The sequence below is a fragment of the Terrapene carolina genome, unplaced genomic scaffold (genome assembly GCF_002925995.2).
Source record: "Terrapene carolina triunguis isolate 2854851 unplaced genomic scaffold, T_m_triunguis-2.0 Scaffold112, whole genome shotgun sequence".
In the NCBI taxonomy this organism is placed as follows: Eukaryota; Metazoa; Chordata; order Testudines; family Emydidae; genus Terrapene; species Terrapene triunguis.
This window is the reverse complement of record NW_020664463.1, coordinates 6,850,597-6,867,476: the sequence shown is the minus strand read 5'-3', so window position 1 is coordinate 6,867,476 and position 16,880 is coordinate 6,850,597. Positions and strand designations below refer to the sequence as shown.

General features: G+C 44.8%; 1 protein-coding gene across 6 annotated transcripts in view; it reads right to left on the bottom strand.

Moving 5' to 3' along the window:
- Positions 1–10,040, bottom strand: part of C2CD5 (C2 calcium dependent domain containing 5) — a 111,122-nt gene extending 101,082 nt beyond the window's left edge. For 2 of the 6 annotated variants that reach the window (XM_024196325.3, XM_024196326.3), the window contains exon 1: positions 9,531–10,035. In XM_024196325.3, the coding sequence (XP_024052093.1) occupies positions 9,531–9,620 (90 nt within the window). In that variant the 5' untranslated portion in view covers positions 9,621–10,035. Of the gene's footprint in view, positions 1–9,530 lie in introns of all 6 variants that reach the window. The other 4 variants (XM_024196321.3, XM_024196323.3, XM_024196324.3 and 1 more) reach the window with 4 other exon arrangements.
- Positions 10,041–16,880: the final 6,840 nt, after the last annotated feature.

Sequence of the window (16,880 nt, the reverse complement as noted above, 5' to 3'; positions counted from 1 at the left end):
ACTGGTAGGATTTGAAAGACTGAAAGTACAATTTGGACTGTGCTGGGGAATTTTGGACTATAGTTGTAGGATTTCTGTAATAAATTAACCCCTGCAAAGGCTATTTATATTCTGAAAACTGATGTGACGTTTCTCCAGAAGGGGAAACTGAGGCAGACCCATTCGTTGCACCACAGTCTGACGCAGAAGGGAGCCCCAAAGGGCCACCCTATGACATAAGGTGGAGAATGCAGACCAGGTTGGATAAAAATCAATGCTTCTTTTAAAAAAAAAAATCGATTTTTTATTTAAATCGGATTTTTTTGATAAAATGCTTTTTGAGGAAAAAACCTATCTAAAGATAGTTTTAATTAAGATACATTATAGCTCAAAGATATCTCATCATGGAATAAGGATTATAAATTCTAAGTCTATAGTATGAGACAATATATTCATGTAATGTTTAAGAGTTCCAATAGTTCATGCTTTAGGGACCCAATCTCATAGGGTTCCAGGGGCTTCTGTATAGATTATTTAGGTTAATCTTTCTATCTACCCAATGGGACTCAGTCTAGAACAGGGATGGGCAAACTTTTTGGCCTGAGGGCCTCATCGGGTTTTGTAGATTGTATGGAGGGCCCGTGGCCCGGCCCCCACCTCCTATCTGACCCCCCGCGGGACTCCTGCCCCATCCAACCCCCTCTGTTTCCTGACGGCCACCACAGGACCCCTGCCCCATCCACACACCCCCGCTCCCTGTCCCCTGACCGCCCCCGGACCCCTGCCGGCCCATCCAAACCCTCCTCTCATTCCTGACTGCCCCCCCCGGAACCCTTGCCCCTGACTGCCCCCTGCCGCCCCACCCAACCCCTCCTTCCTGACTGCCCCCCCCGCCCCATCCAACCCCCCCCTCCTTCCTGATTGCCCCTCCCGGGACCCCTGCCCCCATTCAACCACCTGACCTCCCCCAACTGCCCCGACCCCATCCACACCCCCACCCTGACCACCACCCCGAACTCCCCTGCCGTCTATCCAACCCCCCCTGCTCCGTGCCCCCTTACCGTGCTGCCTGGAGCACCGATGGCTAGTGGCGCTACAGCCGCACCGCCCAGCTGGAGCCGGACCACGCCGCCACCACCACGCAGCACAGAGCACCGGGTCAGGCCGGGCTGTGCAGCTGTGCTGCCCCAGGAGCTCACAGCCACACCACCCAGAGCATTGCGCAGGGAGCGGAGCGAGCGAGCTGAGGCTGCAGGGGAGGGTGAACAGCAGGGGAGGGGTTGAGGGCGAGCCTCCCAGGCCAGGAGCAGGCCCACCTCTGGTCTAAAAGATACCATCAGAGATGCTTAATTTTGCAGTTCTCAAACTGTGGATTTGTGTCTCCAGAGATAACATGCTTGTTAACAGCAAAAATGTTTTTAAATAAATAAATAAATAAATAAATATATAGAGAAATAACAGACCTCAATGCTATTGTCCCTCTGCAAATTTGTGTACACAGAGTCAATCCCTTACCTCTCTCTAAAAGTGCAAAGTTTTGAAAAGTTCAACGAATAGGAGATTGTTGGGGGTGGAATAGATCTGGACAAGGAGAAGAAGTCTGGAGATAAATGTGAGACGGGAGGGACAGGCAGTAGAAACAAAAGTGAAACTGTTTGAGCAGCATATTCCAGGAGTCTTGAGGTCTTTCTGAGTGTAGCCTTCATTGATTTGAGATCTACCATACCATTCTCTCACTAGAAGGGAAAACCTATAACGGCAACAGGCCGTAAAGAGACCCAGTTTGGGAATATTTTAATGAAGTTCCTCTACCTATGGGTAAGAGAGGCATGCGTGCAAAATGCAAACAGTGCAACAAAGAAATGCAAGACCTCGTTGCCCCAATGAAACAACATCATGAGAAGTGTTCCTTCTCAGGAGGAAGCTACGTTGAAGATGATGAATGGAACATGTCTGAATATGCAGGATCTTCAGATTGGTAAACTTTTTTATTTCATATTCTTTCTTAAGGACTGCCAGTCTTCATTCTGGACTATTCTTGAATTCTCATGTTTGAGCAAAATATATAGTTGTTACTCTATGGTACTATCATTTTAGATGCAGCTGTGATAAAAAATAAATAGCTGAAATAGGCAGATCTTCCTTTTACAATTTCACCTTTAAAGTAGTACTGAGTGTCAGTGAATGTAATGAGTAATACTAAACGAGCAGTATGGTAATAATAATTAAATAAATGCATAGACTTATTTTGTTTAGGAGAATCCATCCTCAACATACAGGATTCTGAAGACTATCTACCTTCAAGATCACCATCATCTTCTATATTTTCAGAGTTATCTGCCAATGATAGTGTTTCAGTCACATCATGTATGTCACATAGCCACAGTATATCAACTGTAGCAAAAAGAAAAAAAAAAACCTCCATCATCCAGAAACAACCATAGATAAGTTTGTGATAAGAACCAGAAGATTACAAAAAGAGGTAATTGATGGAAAAATTGCCCAGTTTGTTTATGCAACAAACTCTCCTTTCCGTATGATTGAGAACCCACACTTCATTAACGTGGTTCAGTCCACACAACAGTGCAGATGTCACAGGCAAATTGCTGGATAAAGTGTATGAAAGAGAAATTGAGCAGTGTGCAAAAGGTCTAGAGCAGGGGTAGGCAACCTATGGCGCGCGTGCCAAAGACAGCACGCAAGCTGATTTTCAGTGGCACTCACACTGCCCAGGTCCTGGCCACCGGTCCGGGGGGCTCTGCATTTTAATTTAATTTTAAATGAAGCTTCTTAAAAATTTTGGAACCTTATTTACTTTACATACAACAATAGTTTAGTTATATATTATAGGCTTATATAAAGAGACCTTCTAAAAAGGTTAAAATGTATTACTGGCACGCAAAACCTTAAATTAGAGTGAATAAATGAAGACTTTACTTCTGAAAGGTTGCCGACCCCTGGTCTAGAGTGTGAAATTGAGTCTTGTCCACAATGATCCTGTTATATGTGCTTGTGTGACAACAGAAGAAGGGAATGTCTTCCTTACAGAAACAACTGATACATCATCAGGAAATGCACACACAGCAGAATACTGACAAGAAGTAGCAGTAAAAGCTATAACAAACTGTGGAAAAAAAATTCAAATGTCTAGTACACTCCTTGGTCACAGACAATGCTGCAAATGTATCCAGATGGCACTGTCACAGCCAAAGTTTTCAACATTGGGCTTAAGAGAAATATTGAACACATGCTAAGTACCCTGAAGCCTATTTCTGTAGCCTTGAACAAAATGCAGGGAAATAGCTTTTATTGCTGTCGCTGTAGAAATTTGGAAGGAATTGAGCGAGATATTAAAAAGAGAAATATGCAATGACAAAGTTAAATTACAAGCATTAAAAAAACGAATGGGACAAGCACTATCTCCAGCTCATTTTCTTGCAAATATTCTCAATACTCGGTAGCAGGCTCAAACCTTAACTGCTGAAGAAGAGGAGCGGGCTATGACATGGACATCCAGCAATCATCCCTCCATAATGCCAACTATAATAAACTTCAGAGCTAAGGGAGAACCATTCAAGAAATATATGTTTGCTGATGATGTTTTAAAGAAAGTCACACCAGTGAGCTGGTGGAAGTCACTTAAGCACTTGGATTCAGAGACTGTTGAAGTGATAATCTCACTTTTTACAGGAGTAGCTTCTTCTGCCAGCATAGAAAGAATATTTTCTTCCTTTGGATTATTTCATTCCAAATTGAGAAATCGTTTGGGACCTGAAAAAGCAGGAAAGCTTGTTTTTCTTTTCCAGATTATGAACAAAAAGGAAAATGAAGGTGAAGACGACTGAGTTAGCTGCAGAAGCCAATATTTTAAGCTTCTTATGTTGACCTGGCTGACATAGTCTATTTAATTTTTATTTAAAAAAAAAATTTTCATTTAATTATTTTAGTTAAAAACAAAACAAAAACAAACCTGATTTTAAAAAACTTGAATGTTTTACTAAATTCAAAAATTCATCTGCTTGTTTTGTTAAAATATTATATGTTTGCTGTTGAAGAAAAAAATCCAGAATACATAACGTTGTTGTTTTAGTTAAATAAAACGATTTAAATGTCTGTCTGGTGATGTTCTCCTCCTAATACAGCATGGCAAGAAAATCCTCCAAATATTAATGATTAACCTGTTGAATTAGAGATTCAACCTCCCAATTACTTCATAAATACCTGCTTCAATTACCTTTGGTAAATGAAATAACCAAACAATCATTCATTTTCTGATACAGCTGTAAAACTAATCTGAAAAGTTTTCAAAACAAATCACTTTAAAAATGTACAGTGTGTACCTTCTAAAAATAAAACCTACATCTATCTCTGAGTTGTGAAGAATATGTATTAAGGTTATAACAACCAACAAGAATGCACTTTTATGTAGAAATCCATGATTAATTCGAGTCTTCCTGACTAGTGAAGTAAATCAAATACACCCTTATGCGGACTGTAAATATATTGTCTCCACAAATCTATGCTCCAAAATAACTAAAAGTGATTACTCTGGAACTGTACTCCTGATACAATCGCAATCCAACACAAAAGTCACAGCAGTAAGAGACATTATAACTCTCTTTCTCTCCTTCCTCCTCCTGCCTTTCAAGGCTATTGCTAAATCTTCATTTTTTCTTCTATAAGTTCTACAAATTCTATTTCTACTGCCAAAACCATCATTCTTGTCTTGGTAATCTCCTGCCTGAACTACTACAACCTCCTATTCCTTAGTTCAGAGGTTCTCAAACTGTGGTCAGTGGACCACCAGTGGTCCGCGAGCTCCATTCAGGTGGTCCGTGGATAGTTCCCTCTAAGGTGCATGCTGGGTGGCCACACACAAGAGAATGAAGGGTCATCCACCTAATTAGTGGAGCCGCGCAGGCATGGCTCCACAAATTAGGTGCCTGGACCCTGGAGAAGACACACATGTAAGGTGAGGTGGCCTTGGGGAGGATACGGGGTAGATGGGAGGGGGCAGTGGGGTGAGACGAGGGGGTGGGGGGCATATGGGACATGCAGGGCTGCGGCGGCCAGAGAAAGAGGCGACTTTCCCCAACTCCAGGGCTGCGGCTGCCAAGGAGAGACGGTCCTCCTTCCCAGCCTCAGCTCTGTAGCTGCTGTGGCAGGGGAAAGATCCCCCCCTCCTTCCAAGCCCCAGCTCGGGGGCTGCTGCAGTGGGGGAGAGGGGCACATCCATCGCATTAGAAAGGTAAGACTGCTGATATTAAAATATTAGTTGTGTGCTTTTATTTGTAGAACAAAAAACATTAATTATTATAAAGGTTTTTTTTTTATATAGCGCTTTTATCCAAAGCGCTTTACAATAGTTAGCTAACAGTACAAACAACATTTGGAAAGATCATTAAGTAGTCCGCCGAGACCCTCAGCGATTTTCAAGTGGTCCGCGGAAAAAAAAAAATGAGAACCACTGCCTTAGTTTACATGACTCTCATTTGACACCTCCCTGTCTATCCAATAGGCGAGTGGTTCTCAAAGCCGGTCCGCCGCTTGTTCAGGAAAAGCCTCTGGCGGGCCAGGCCGGTTTGTTTACCTGCCGCGTGCGCAGGTTCGGCCGATCACGGCTCCCACTGGCCGCAGTTCGCCGCTCCAGGCCAATGGGGCCTGAGGGAAGCAGCGCGGGACGAGGGAGGGGCCGAACCTGCGGATGCGGCAGGTAAACAAACCGGCCCGGCCCACCAGGGGCTTTCCCTGAACAAGCGGCGGACCAGCTTTGAGAACCGTGGCAATAGGCCACTGCTAAACTCATCATCCTCTTCCACTACTCTGTCGTCACAAATCAATCCTTCAAACGTTTTACAATGCTGTCTACATCTAATTCAAACTGCTCATCTTCACCGTGAAAGCTCTAAACAGCTCTTCCTATATCTCTGTGTGAAACGTTTGTATGAAAACCAAAAAAAGCATAGCATATTGCTACTACATTTTCTATATGGCAACTCAAAACAAATTTTGTTTGATAGTACAGTAGTTGTAAATAAATGCAGTATCACAACATTGGGTCTTGTTCCCACAATCAGCTCTGTAGAGACAAACCCATAGCAATGGGGTTTCACGGGGGGGTGAGGGGAGTGCAGGGTCTGCCAATTCAAAGCTCACAGGAAGATCAGACTTAACTAAGACTCAGTGAGTGGCATAGGCTTTGTCTGAAAACAGAAAATACTTCTAAAACAGGTTTTAAAATAACTAAAGCTATGGTTCTAAGAAAATGTAAGACTAAGCAGTCTGAGTAGTGAAACCTTAAATCAATTTTCTATCAATGAAAACGGATGTACCACATAGATGCATACAAGTAGTTAATTGCACAGCTTTGTAGTAACACAAATGTACAAGTTCATCTGCTGAAGAAAACATGCCAAACAGCCACAGATAAAAGTCTTTACAAGCAATGCTTGCAAAGTCTAAGTAATTTTTAAAGTGCGCACAAGGAATAGCAATAGCTCCAAGTTTTTTGCTTTATTAATTCAAATCCCCAGAGAAATTAAAAGCAAAAGACTAGCATCAACTGTACACTGACATCACAAAACCAAGCACTAAAGCATAAAATTATTAAAAAGAAAACTAAAGGCTTTCAGCAACATTATTAAGTTAGCTAAGTTCAACATATGTAGTATCTTTTTATTCCTACCTTCCTTGTTGAAAATGAAGTTTAATGAAATTATTGTTACTAGGGAATATCATAAAACATATTAGCCTCTCCACTAAGTGAAAGGAACACTAATGTAAATTTGTCCCAATATTTGGCAAAAACAGGCTTGTATAAAACCAACAATAATGTTTCACAAACTGTTTTTTAAACTCCAATAGAAATAGTTGTTTATAAAATAATCATACTCATGCAATGTTTGAAACCCAAACATTGCGGCACTAGGAACTAAAAAGTGAAACTGACAAACTATAAAAGTAAAAAGAATTTCATGGATTTAAAAAAGTTAAACAATGTAACTGAACAAGTACATAAAGACCATTGTGATGAAGTAAACAAAATTTAAATTTTTTTCTTCCAGTATTAATTTAAGGCCCTGATTCAACAGGATACTAATGCAAGTGCCTAACTTTAAGCACTTTTTAAGCACCATATTGAATCAGGACTTACGGCCCAAAGATTGTAAAGAGATCCATGAAGGCAAATACCATCAGATTAGGCCTGAATAAAGACTGGGAGTGGTTGGGTCATTACAAAACCTAAACTTAATTTCCCCAATACTAATTTCTCCCTACTGTTACTCATACCTTCTTGTCAACTATCTGTAATGGACCACTCTCTTACCACTTCAAAAGTTATTTCTCCTCCCTTGGTATCCTGCTGTTAATTGATTTATCTCGTTAGACTGACTTAACACTTGGTAAAGCAACCCACATCCTTTCACGTATTTATACCTGCTCCTGTATCTTTTACTTCATACATCTGATGAAGTGGGTTCTAGCCCACAAAAGCTTATGCCCAAATAAATTTGTTAGTCTTTAAGGTGCCACAAGGACTCCTCGTGTTTTTTTCTAAGTCAATGGAGCTCACTTCGGGCACAAGGGTCTTCCCATCTGGGTCTTATTCTGAGATCAGGGCCTAAATTACCATTAGGTGTTTATGTACTACCCATGATTTTTATGTTGAAAGTGTCTTTTTAGGTTTTGAAATGTCTGGATTCTGAGTCTTAGGCTTTTGGCATTTAATTATTATAAATTATTTAGCTCAGAAATGTTTAATTGTACAAGAGAGGAATCATATTATTCATACTAAAGAAATTTTTCATTGTTGGAGTGTGAAACTAATTTTCCTTGTGTTATATACTTTTTGTGAAAAGTAAATACTCGTCACTTACAAAAGAACAATTAAAAAGTGTACAGTTGAAGTTGTGTTCTCATATTTTTCACTCACTAAAAATGAAATTATTTTATATTTCCAAAGAAGGGTACCAGCCTTAAAATGCAGTTCTACTCTGAGGTGCCTCTGTAGAATTGGCATGTTCTTACTCAATTAATCTGCTCTGTATGCATATTTAGAGTGACAATGGGTTAAAACTTATTTTTACTACTCCTTCCTCTTGCTTGTATGGTAGAACCAAAACAGGTATTGGATACTGAATCGGATTCAGTTCTGGCTTATTTATCAACAGAATTGTTCATCAAGTTCCAATCCAGAATCTTTATGATTGAGCTGCATAAGTAAGGCTGCAAGTCCGTCACGGAGGTCGCAGAAGTCATGGATTCCATGAATTCAGCAACCTTCTTGACTTCTGCAGCTGCAGCGGCCAGTGCGGCTGACCCCAGATCCAGCCGCTCAGGCAGCCCCAGGGCTGGCCGCGCTGGCCACTGCTGGTGCAGCAGGCGGCTGGAGGCAGTCAGCCCTCACCACCAGAGCAGGGGCCAGCCATCGGCCCCTGGGACCCCCCAGAGCAGCGGCACCCTAGGAGCATCTAAAATTTAGTCAGGCATATTTATAGTACAAGTCATAGACTGGTCATGGACCATGAATTTTTGTTTATTGTCCGTGACCTGTCAAGGACTTTTACTAAAAATACCCATGACTAAATCTTAGCCTTACACATGAGCCAGAAAGCATACACAACTTGCCTTTCAGACTGCATTTAGAGTTAAAATCATAGAATATTAGGGTTGAAAAGGACCTCAGGAGGTCATCTACTCCAATCCCCGCTCAAAGCAGGACCAATCCCCACACACATTTTTACCCCAGTTTCCTAAATGGCCCCCTCAAGGATTGAATTCACAACCCTGGGTTTAGCAGGCCAATGCTCAAACCACTGAGCTAGCCCCCCAAGGCTGACAGTTAAAAGAACAAATCCTCTCACTAACCTAGAAACTGCTGAGAAGACAAGAGGCCTAGAACCCTACAAACCCATTTTTAAAGCCACTGTTCAGATCAGTACCACATTAAAGCCAAAAGATTAAGCAGAGATGTCAGTCCATTCCCTCTGGTCCAGGGCCATCCTGAATTCATCAGCCTCATCCTGCAACCGAACTCGCACATTTTTTTAAACAGGCAACAAAAAACTTTCAGGACTCACAAAATCATCACATCTTTCGGTGTGACACGGGGATATCACATTATAACATCCATGTGGGGTGATACACCGACTGCATGACAACAAAACACTATGGCCCACTGGGGCATCAACAGACTGAGCTGGAGCATCACCAGTTGGTGACACACTAGGGTACCACTTCTGCCACCAGCGTGACACAGCGATGCGCGGGACGGGGGCTGCGACAGCCACGCTTTACCAGGCGGGTGCCCCATCCTCAGGGAGGAACACCAAGATGTGACTGTGCTGGGGCGGGGGGGCGCAGCACTGGGCAAGGTGAGTCCGGCAGCAGGTGCTTGGAGACCTCCAGCTCCGCAGGCCACACGGGAGCAGCAGGCAGCTCGGCACAGGCGCGCGGCCTTGGGGTGGGAGGTGGGCGGCACGAGGCACAACCCTGTCCCGCCCCGCCCCAGAGATCAACAGCAACCCCGCGCCCCTGCCCTTCCCCCACACCTCCACGAAGGCGTCAGTCAGGTCACTGGCTCGGTCCATCACTGGCAAATGGCGTCCGGCCACGATCTTGACCTTCAACTTCCCCGGCATCTTCCTGCCCCCAGCTGCAAGGAGAAAACAACAACAGCAGCGTGTTTGTGTCCCAAGGAACGGTAAGGGGGCGACGTGCGCATGCGCGAAGCTGGGCAACGGTAAGCAACTCCCTCACTCCCCTCCATTCGGAGCGCCCATGCGCATAGCCCTTGAAAGTGGGGGGGCACGCGTGAACCCGCGCGCATGCGCAAACGTTCTATGCAGACCGATTGGGAGAAAAAGTCGTCTTCCGGGCGCATGCGCCGGCGTTGCTGGGTGATACTAAAAGAGAGCCTGTTAATCGCGCCCAACGGTTATCGAAGGTTATTTCTTCGTACCGTTGTATCATACCAAGGTACCGCTCACCTTCGCCTCCTCCCGGCGTGCTGCACAGAAAGGAATAGCAGGGGGCCCGCTCCTCCTCTAAACCAAAATGGCGGCCGCCCTGCGTACGGACTTAGTTAGACCTGACTAGAAGACGATGGTGTCGAGTACCGAATCGTCGATAGGCCACGAGCTAGGCTCAGACACTGTTGGGTAGAAAGGCGATGTGCTTGAATGCCGCATCATCGATTCAACATCACACGGCTCTCGGCCTCCAGGACACTAACGCGAGCAGGTGCGGAGGGTGGGAAGCGGCAAGGCAAAGTGAAGGGTGGGGAGGGATGTTTCCGTATCTGTTCCCCGGGACCCCCGCTTGTGTACCCTTCTCAGTGCACCTTGGCAGAGAGAAATCGGCTCCAGCTTGCTGCTGTCCCTAAGCCTCCCACACGCTAATAGCACAGGTAGCAAAAGAGCCTCGCTGCCCCCACGGCCCATGAAATGCCAGGACGTGAGCAGTATCTCTGCTCGTGGGCGCCACAGAAGTAAGCCCCAGAAGATCAAGTCAGTTTTTATCCATCTGTGACGTTCCCCTGGTGTTATATGGACCGGTGATCTGCTAGGTCACTCCAGTCCTCGACATTGGGAGCCAGCCTCTGCTGTGAGAACCCCGTCCTGGGCTGTTCACGCACAGCCTCTGGCATGTAAACTGCTCTCAGCTACGTGAGTGGGCGCTTTTAGCCAGCCGCTGCTTGGATTGTGCATCCGAATGACACTAGCCAATATCTCTGGTCCCAGGCACAACCCTAGGAACTTCCGTCTTGCAGTGTCCAGTTATGCCTGCTGGACGCTGCAAGCTAATATGAGTTCGTCAATTTAACAAAGAAATTGATATGTACCAGGCTTGTTATCCCAAGGGGAGTCTCTGACATGCTTCAGACCAAACACACTGCTTCAGGTAGAACAAACAAACAAATTTATTAACTACAAAAGATAGAATTTAAGTGATTATAAATCAAAGCACAACAAGTCAGATCTGGTCAAATGAAATAAAAGCAAAACGCATTCTAAGCTAATCTTAACACTTTCAGTGCCCTTACAAACTTAGATGCTTCTCACCACAGGCTGGCTGGTTGCCCTTCAGCCAGGCTCTCCCCTTTGATCAGCACTTCAGTCACTTGGTGGTGGTGTCTGTAGATGGAGGCGGAAGAGAAAGCCAGCATGGCAAACGTCTGTCCCTTTTATCATGTTCTTTCTTCCCCCTTGGCTTTGCCCCCCCCCCTTCAGGGTCAGGTGAGCATTACCTCATTGCAGTCCCAAACTGACCAAGGGAAGGTGGGGATGACTCACTGGAGAGTCCAACAGATCCTTTGTTGCTGCTTAGGCCAGTGTCCTTTGTTCCTGTGAGGCTGGGCTGGGTTTGTCCCATACATGCCCTGATGAGGTGTGAACTGCCCCTCTGTTCCTGGAGAGTTTTGCCTGGGCTTGTTTTAAGCCATGAGGACACATTTTCAGCCTCATAACTATATACATGAAATTACAACCTGTAACATTACTATAAGAACAATGCTCAGTGCTTCATGAGCCTTCCGAAGACACCCGACATGACAAACTTTGCATTAGATACCACACAATCATATTATAAGGATGAACATGGAGGTGCAGGGTGTTCCCCCGAGGTACAGAACGTCACACCCTCCTCACAGATTCTATGGTGGCATCAGTGAAGAACAAGTGGAACTGCTCCTACTGCACCAAAAAAATCCATAGTATGATGCATGTGGGTGTAGGAGCACAGCAGCAAACATGTCTTGCACCGAACCTTGATTTTTCTGGTTGAGTAGGGGCAGGACGTGTGTGCTCTTTTTGGAGGGAAGATCTAGAGGCTTGGCTTGGGGGCCAAAAAAAAGGTGAGCTCCAGCAGGGTCTAGGTGCAGCATATGTCTCTGAGGTGCTATTAAGCAGGGATGCAATCTGGGTCTGTAGTTTGCCATGGAATTAGAGCAACCTCATGTTTCTATTTAGTTGATAGATTCTTTTGGTTTGGGGTTAACAAAAAAGATATGAGTCAGCTGCTAAAAATATGTTTTGGGGGGGCTGTTGCACCGGTTTGCAATGGGGTTTGGACTTTATGTACTAATCCTCATCGACGTCACGGTCTCCTTTGAGAACAAGACCCCGGCATGTCGCGAAGCCAGAGCTCGTAAGCTGGAAAAGTATGCCCCCCTGGCTGACACCCTGAGAGCGAAGGGCTACGAGGTGCAGATGGACGCCCTGATTGTCGGAACCCTGGGCGCCTGGGACCCCTGCAAAGAGCGTGTGCTGCGGACCTGCGGGATCGGTCGACGCTACGCTCGGCTCATGCGGCACCTCATGGTCTCAGACACCATCCAATGATCCAGGGACATCTACATCAAGCACATCACCGGCCACCGACAGTACCAGGAGGCGTGAGCCAGAGTGACATTGTTCTCCCACTATGAAAAAAGAACCAAGAGACCTTCTCTGTTGGCTCATATGAACTGGAACCATAAACTCCCTGAATATTAAATCTCACCAAATGAGGGTCAATCCATCCTCATCATCATATCCACTCATTATACTCCACACCCGAACATAGCCACTCTATGAACTTCATACCCTCATATCTCAATGCCTGTACTTTGACCCATCGACCTTTTACCCCCAATCGGGGATATTGCAGATTATGTATTCCTTATGCCACCAGATTTTAAACCAAATTTTGCACCCTCGATAATCTGTACATTATTCCCTGATAACCAGAAACTTCTATGCTTAAACTCCGTGCCGTTGAGTTTTTTTTTTTTTACATCATCTTAATAAAATTTTTAGAACTGCTGTATCTTATTCCAGACATAAGTTAAAGGAATGTAGTTGAAACTGGCAAGCTCCATCAGAGTCCAGGTACCAGATATCAAGCTTGAATATTTTTCTAAAACATATTCTCTAGGAATTGCTTTGTTACACTGGAGGTCAAACTACTAGATGATCACCACAGTGGTCCCTTCTAACCTTGAAATCTATAAATTTATATGGTTTTCTTGTTCTTGGACCAGGATACATCAGAGTCCTTATTTCAGTGAAGTACGAGCAGCTATACTTGTTTTCTATGTAGATTGTACAGTTTGGGGCAAAAAATATTGCAAAGTTCCAAATGCTAGCTTGTGTGTTTTGTGATGTTCCTAGAATCACAGGACTGGAAGAACAACAAGGAGTCTGGTGGCACCTTAAAGACTAACAGATTTATTTGGGCATAAGCTTTCGTGAGTAAAAACCTCACTTCTTCGGATGCATAGGAACCTCAAGAGGTCTTCTAGTCCAGCCCCAGTATTATCTAGACCATCCCTGACAGGTGTTTGTCTAACCTGTTCTTAAAAATCTCCAATGACAGAGCGCTCTTGGATTCATAGGGGTTCAAAGTTTGCAGGGGGGTTGTTTGTTTTTGTGCAATAAGAGCAGCTATACTTGATCTCTATTTTGATGTCATTTATAAAGAAAAAATAAATATGATGTTATAGGCAGAGTGGCTGTGACCAGATGGAACATCCTGCAACTGTCTGGGATGAGGCAGGATGAATTGAGTCTGGTCTATAATAATATAGAATGGGCTGGACTTAGTCCAGTGCCCCATCCCATTCCATCCAGGCTGAGTCTGGGTCTTAAAGGAACAGTGGTAGGAAAGAGCCACGGATATGGGCATGGAAGCACGGCTGCACACTGACACACTTGCATCTTAATCTGCCCACTACTAGCACTAGAGTTGACAGCAGAGAATATATGACCACAGCACATTCTCTGTTGCCCTTGGGCAGTGTACAGGCTTTTTTGACCATTAATAATTATGATCCAATATAGAACCAGAACGCCACCCTCATCCTCCATGCCCAATAGCCACCTTCAACACAGTCAACCATGTTGTGCTTTTTGAAATTTTGTTTTCCCTTGTCTTCCTTCAGAACACTACCCTTGCCACCATGGATGCCATCTCCCTATATACAAATGTCCCTCACAATGATAGCATTGCTGCCTGCCTCAAATTGCTACTAGACAATGGACAACACTCAGATCCACCTCAAACACACCACTAAACTCATGCCTTTCATCCTCACCCATAACAACTTTACATTTAACAATAAACACTGTATGCAAACAGCCATGGTACTAGGATGGCTCACCAATATGCCAACCTCTTCATGAGCCACCTTGAGGAAGAATTCTGGAAAAGTTCACCACAAAACCAGTGATATCTGATGAAAATATGATTGATGTATTTCCACTGGACAGATGGCCAAAACTCCCTTAGATTTCCACCACAACTTTAACTACCACTGCCCATTCATCAGACTCTGAAGAACACTCCCACACCAGCATCAACTTCCAGGACAAAACAATCAGCTTTGGCATCCTTACTGACAACTATATACAAGAAGCCCATGGATCACCACACTTACCTCCACAAACCCAGTAACCATCCCAGACACAACAAGAAATCTGTTATCTACAGCCCAGGCATTCAGATACCACAGTACATGCTCCAAGAAGAAAGTCCATGATACGCACCTTTACACACTTAAAACCACCTTTTACTAAACACAGATGCTCCACTAGAGAAATAGATTGCATCATGGAATGGGCCACCCAAATTCCCTGAGAGAACCTGCTTCAGTGTGGGGAGAGAGAATCCTCCAACCAAACACCCCTAGTTGTTGCCTACCATCCCACACTAGTACCGATATGGGGTATCATTAAACAATTACAACCTATACTCAATGGGGACCTGTAGCGGGGTGGACACCTGTTCCTGCCTGGGAAGGGTTAAAGCCAGCCCTGCAGAGGGCTGGGGCTGTGGAAGGAAAGACTTGGGCTGATTGGGGAAACAGCTGCAGTTGGGCCACGCCCCAATCAGGCCCCAGCTGGCCTGTATAAAGAGGCTGGGAGCCAGGAGCTCAGCAGTCTCTCTGCACTCAGAGAGAGAAGGGCCTGGCTGTAGGGAGCTGAGACAGGGTACCTGAGTGGAGCAAGGCTGGGGAGTTCCAGCCTGAAAAGCCCCAGGCTGCGGCCTAGCATTAGGCCAAGGGGTACTGGGGGTTGCAGAGGGCAACCCAGGTGTAGGCCAAGGCAGCAGGTCCAAACCCTTGCCAGTGATGAGTGGCTGATACTGCAGTCTGCCCCAGGCGTGGGGCTAGACGATGACTGGCAGTAGCCTGATACTGAGGTGAGGTGGGGTTAGTGGGTGGGGGGTTCCCCTGGGAGGGGAGACCCAGTGTGTGTGGGTACTGCCAGGGGGCAGTACCCCGAGCAAGGGGCACTGGGGTCCTGGGAGGGACACAGGGGCCAGAAGCGGCAAGGCGGATCACCAGCCTGCAGAGGGCGCTCTGGAGGCTGGATCGAGCTAATTCCTGGAGATGACCAGCAGGAGGTGCCGCAGGGGTGAGTCCGACCCCTTACAGGACCACATTCTGAAAGAAATCTTTCCCAAACCCCTCTTCCGGCCTTTAAACAACCTTGCCAAGCCTATCATCATAAGCAAGCCCTCCACAGGTCAGGACAACTTATAGTGACACCAGACCCTTCCAAAGCAGCAGATGCAAAACCTCAAGACATATGTCCATTGCTATGCTGATCAATATTCTCCACAACACATCTTTCAAGATCCATGGGTCCTAGAAGTTGCTATCACAACATGTGGTGTACCTCATCCAGTGCACTAAATGCCCCCATCACTACTATATGGGCAAAACAAGATATTCAGTACGCTGTCAAAAGAATTAACATAGAAAAATGATAAAAGACAAACACCATATCACCTGCGGTTGGACACTTTTTTGCATAAAACAGTCACTCCATATCAGACCTCTCAGTCCTCATCCTCAAAGGAAACCTGCACAACACCTTCATAAGATGAGCCTGATAACTTTGCTAAACACTAAAACTCATGAACTTTGAAGATACTGGATTTATGGCTTATTACAACAATCTAACTCCCTAACCTTCCTTTGTCCTATAATTGCAGAGGTATTAACTGCCCACTTCACCTTGAATGACTCTTACCTCATGTTAATTCCTTATGCTAAACAATCTGTTCCACCTTGTGAGACTGAGTACCTTTTCAAGACATGAAGAAGAGCTCTGTGTAAGCTCAAAAGCGTCTCTCTTTCACGAACAGAAGTTGGTCCAATACAAGATATTACCTCACCCACCTTGTCATTCTAAAATTTATTGAGGTTTTTAATCTCATGATTTTTGAACATTTAGGATTGGCAATATTGTATGTCTATGAATTTTTTAAAAAAAAGTTATTTATGGGATGCTCCAGATTTCTTAAACAGAACCAAAAGCAATGTAGACTAATAAATAACAGAGCCAGAAATGGGAATTGTTTTTTTTTTAATTAAATTTTCTCTCTCTTTCAAAATTCAGAGTTTCTGATATCACGTAATGCAGTCTTAAATGTACATAACACTTTTTTTATCCCAAAAGGATCCCAAGGCACTATATATATATATATATAGAGAGAGAGAGAGTTGTAAAATAGCACTGCTGTGCAACTACACCTTTACCCCACTATAACGCGACCCGATATAACACGAATTCAGATATAACGCGGTAAAGCAGTGCTCCAGGAGGGCGGGGCTGCACCCTCCGGCGGATCAAAGCAAGTTCGATATAACGCGGTTTCACCTATAACACGGTAAGATTTTTTTGGTTCCCGAGGACAACGTTATATCGAGGTAGAGGTGTATGTGTTTACACAGCGGATGGGAAGTGTAAATCCCCGCCTGGGTAGACATACATGTTCTAGCTCCTCTCAAGCTACCATGCTAAATATAGTATGGTGATGGCAGCTTGGGCTAGCTACCTGACTACATCCCCAGGTGGTCAGGTAGAATTGTACTTGGGCAGCTAGCGTGAGCCACTACCCATGCTGCCACAGCT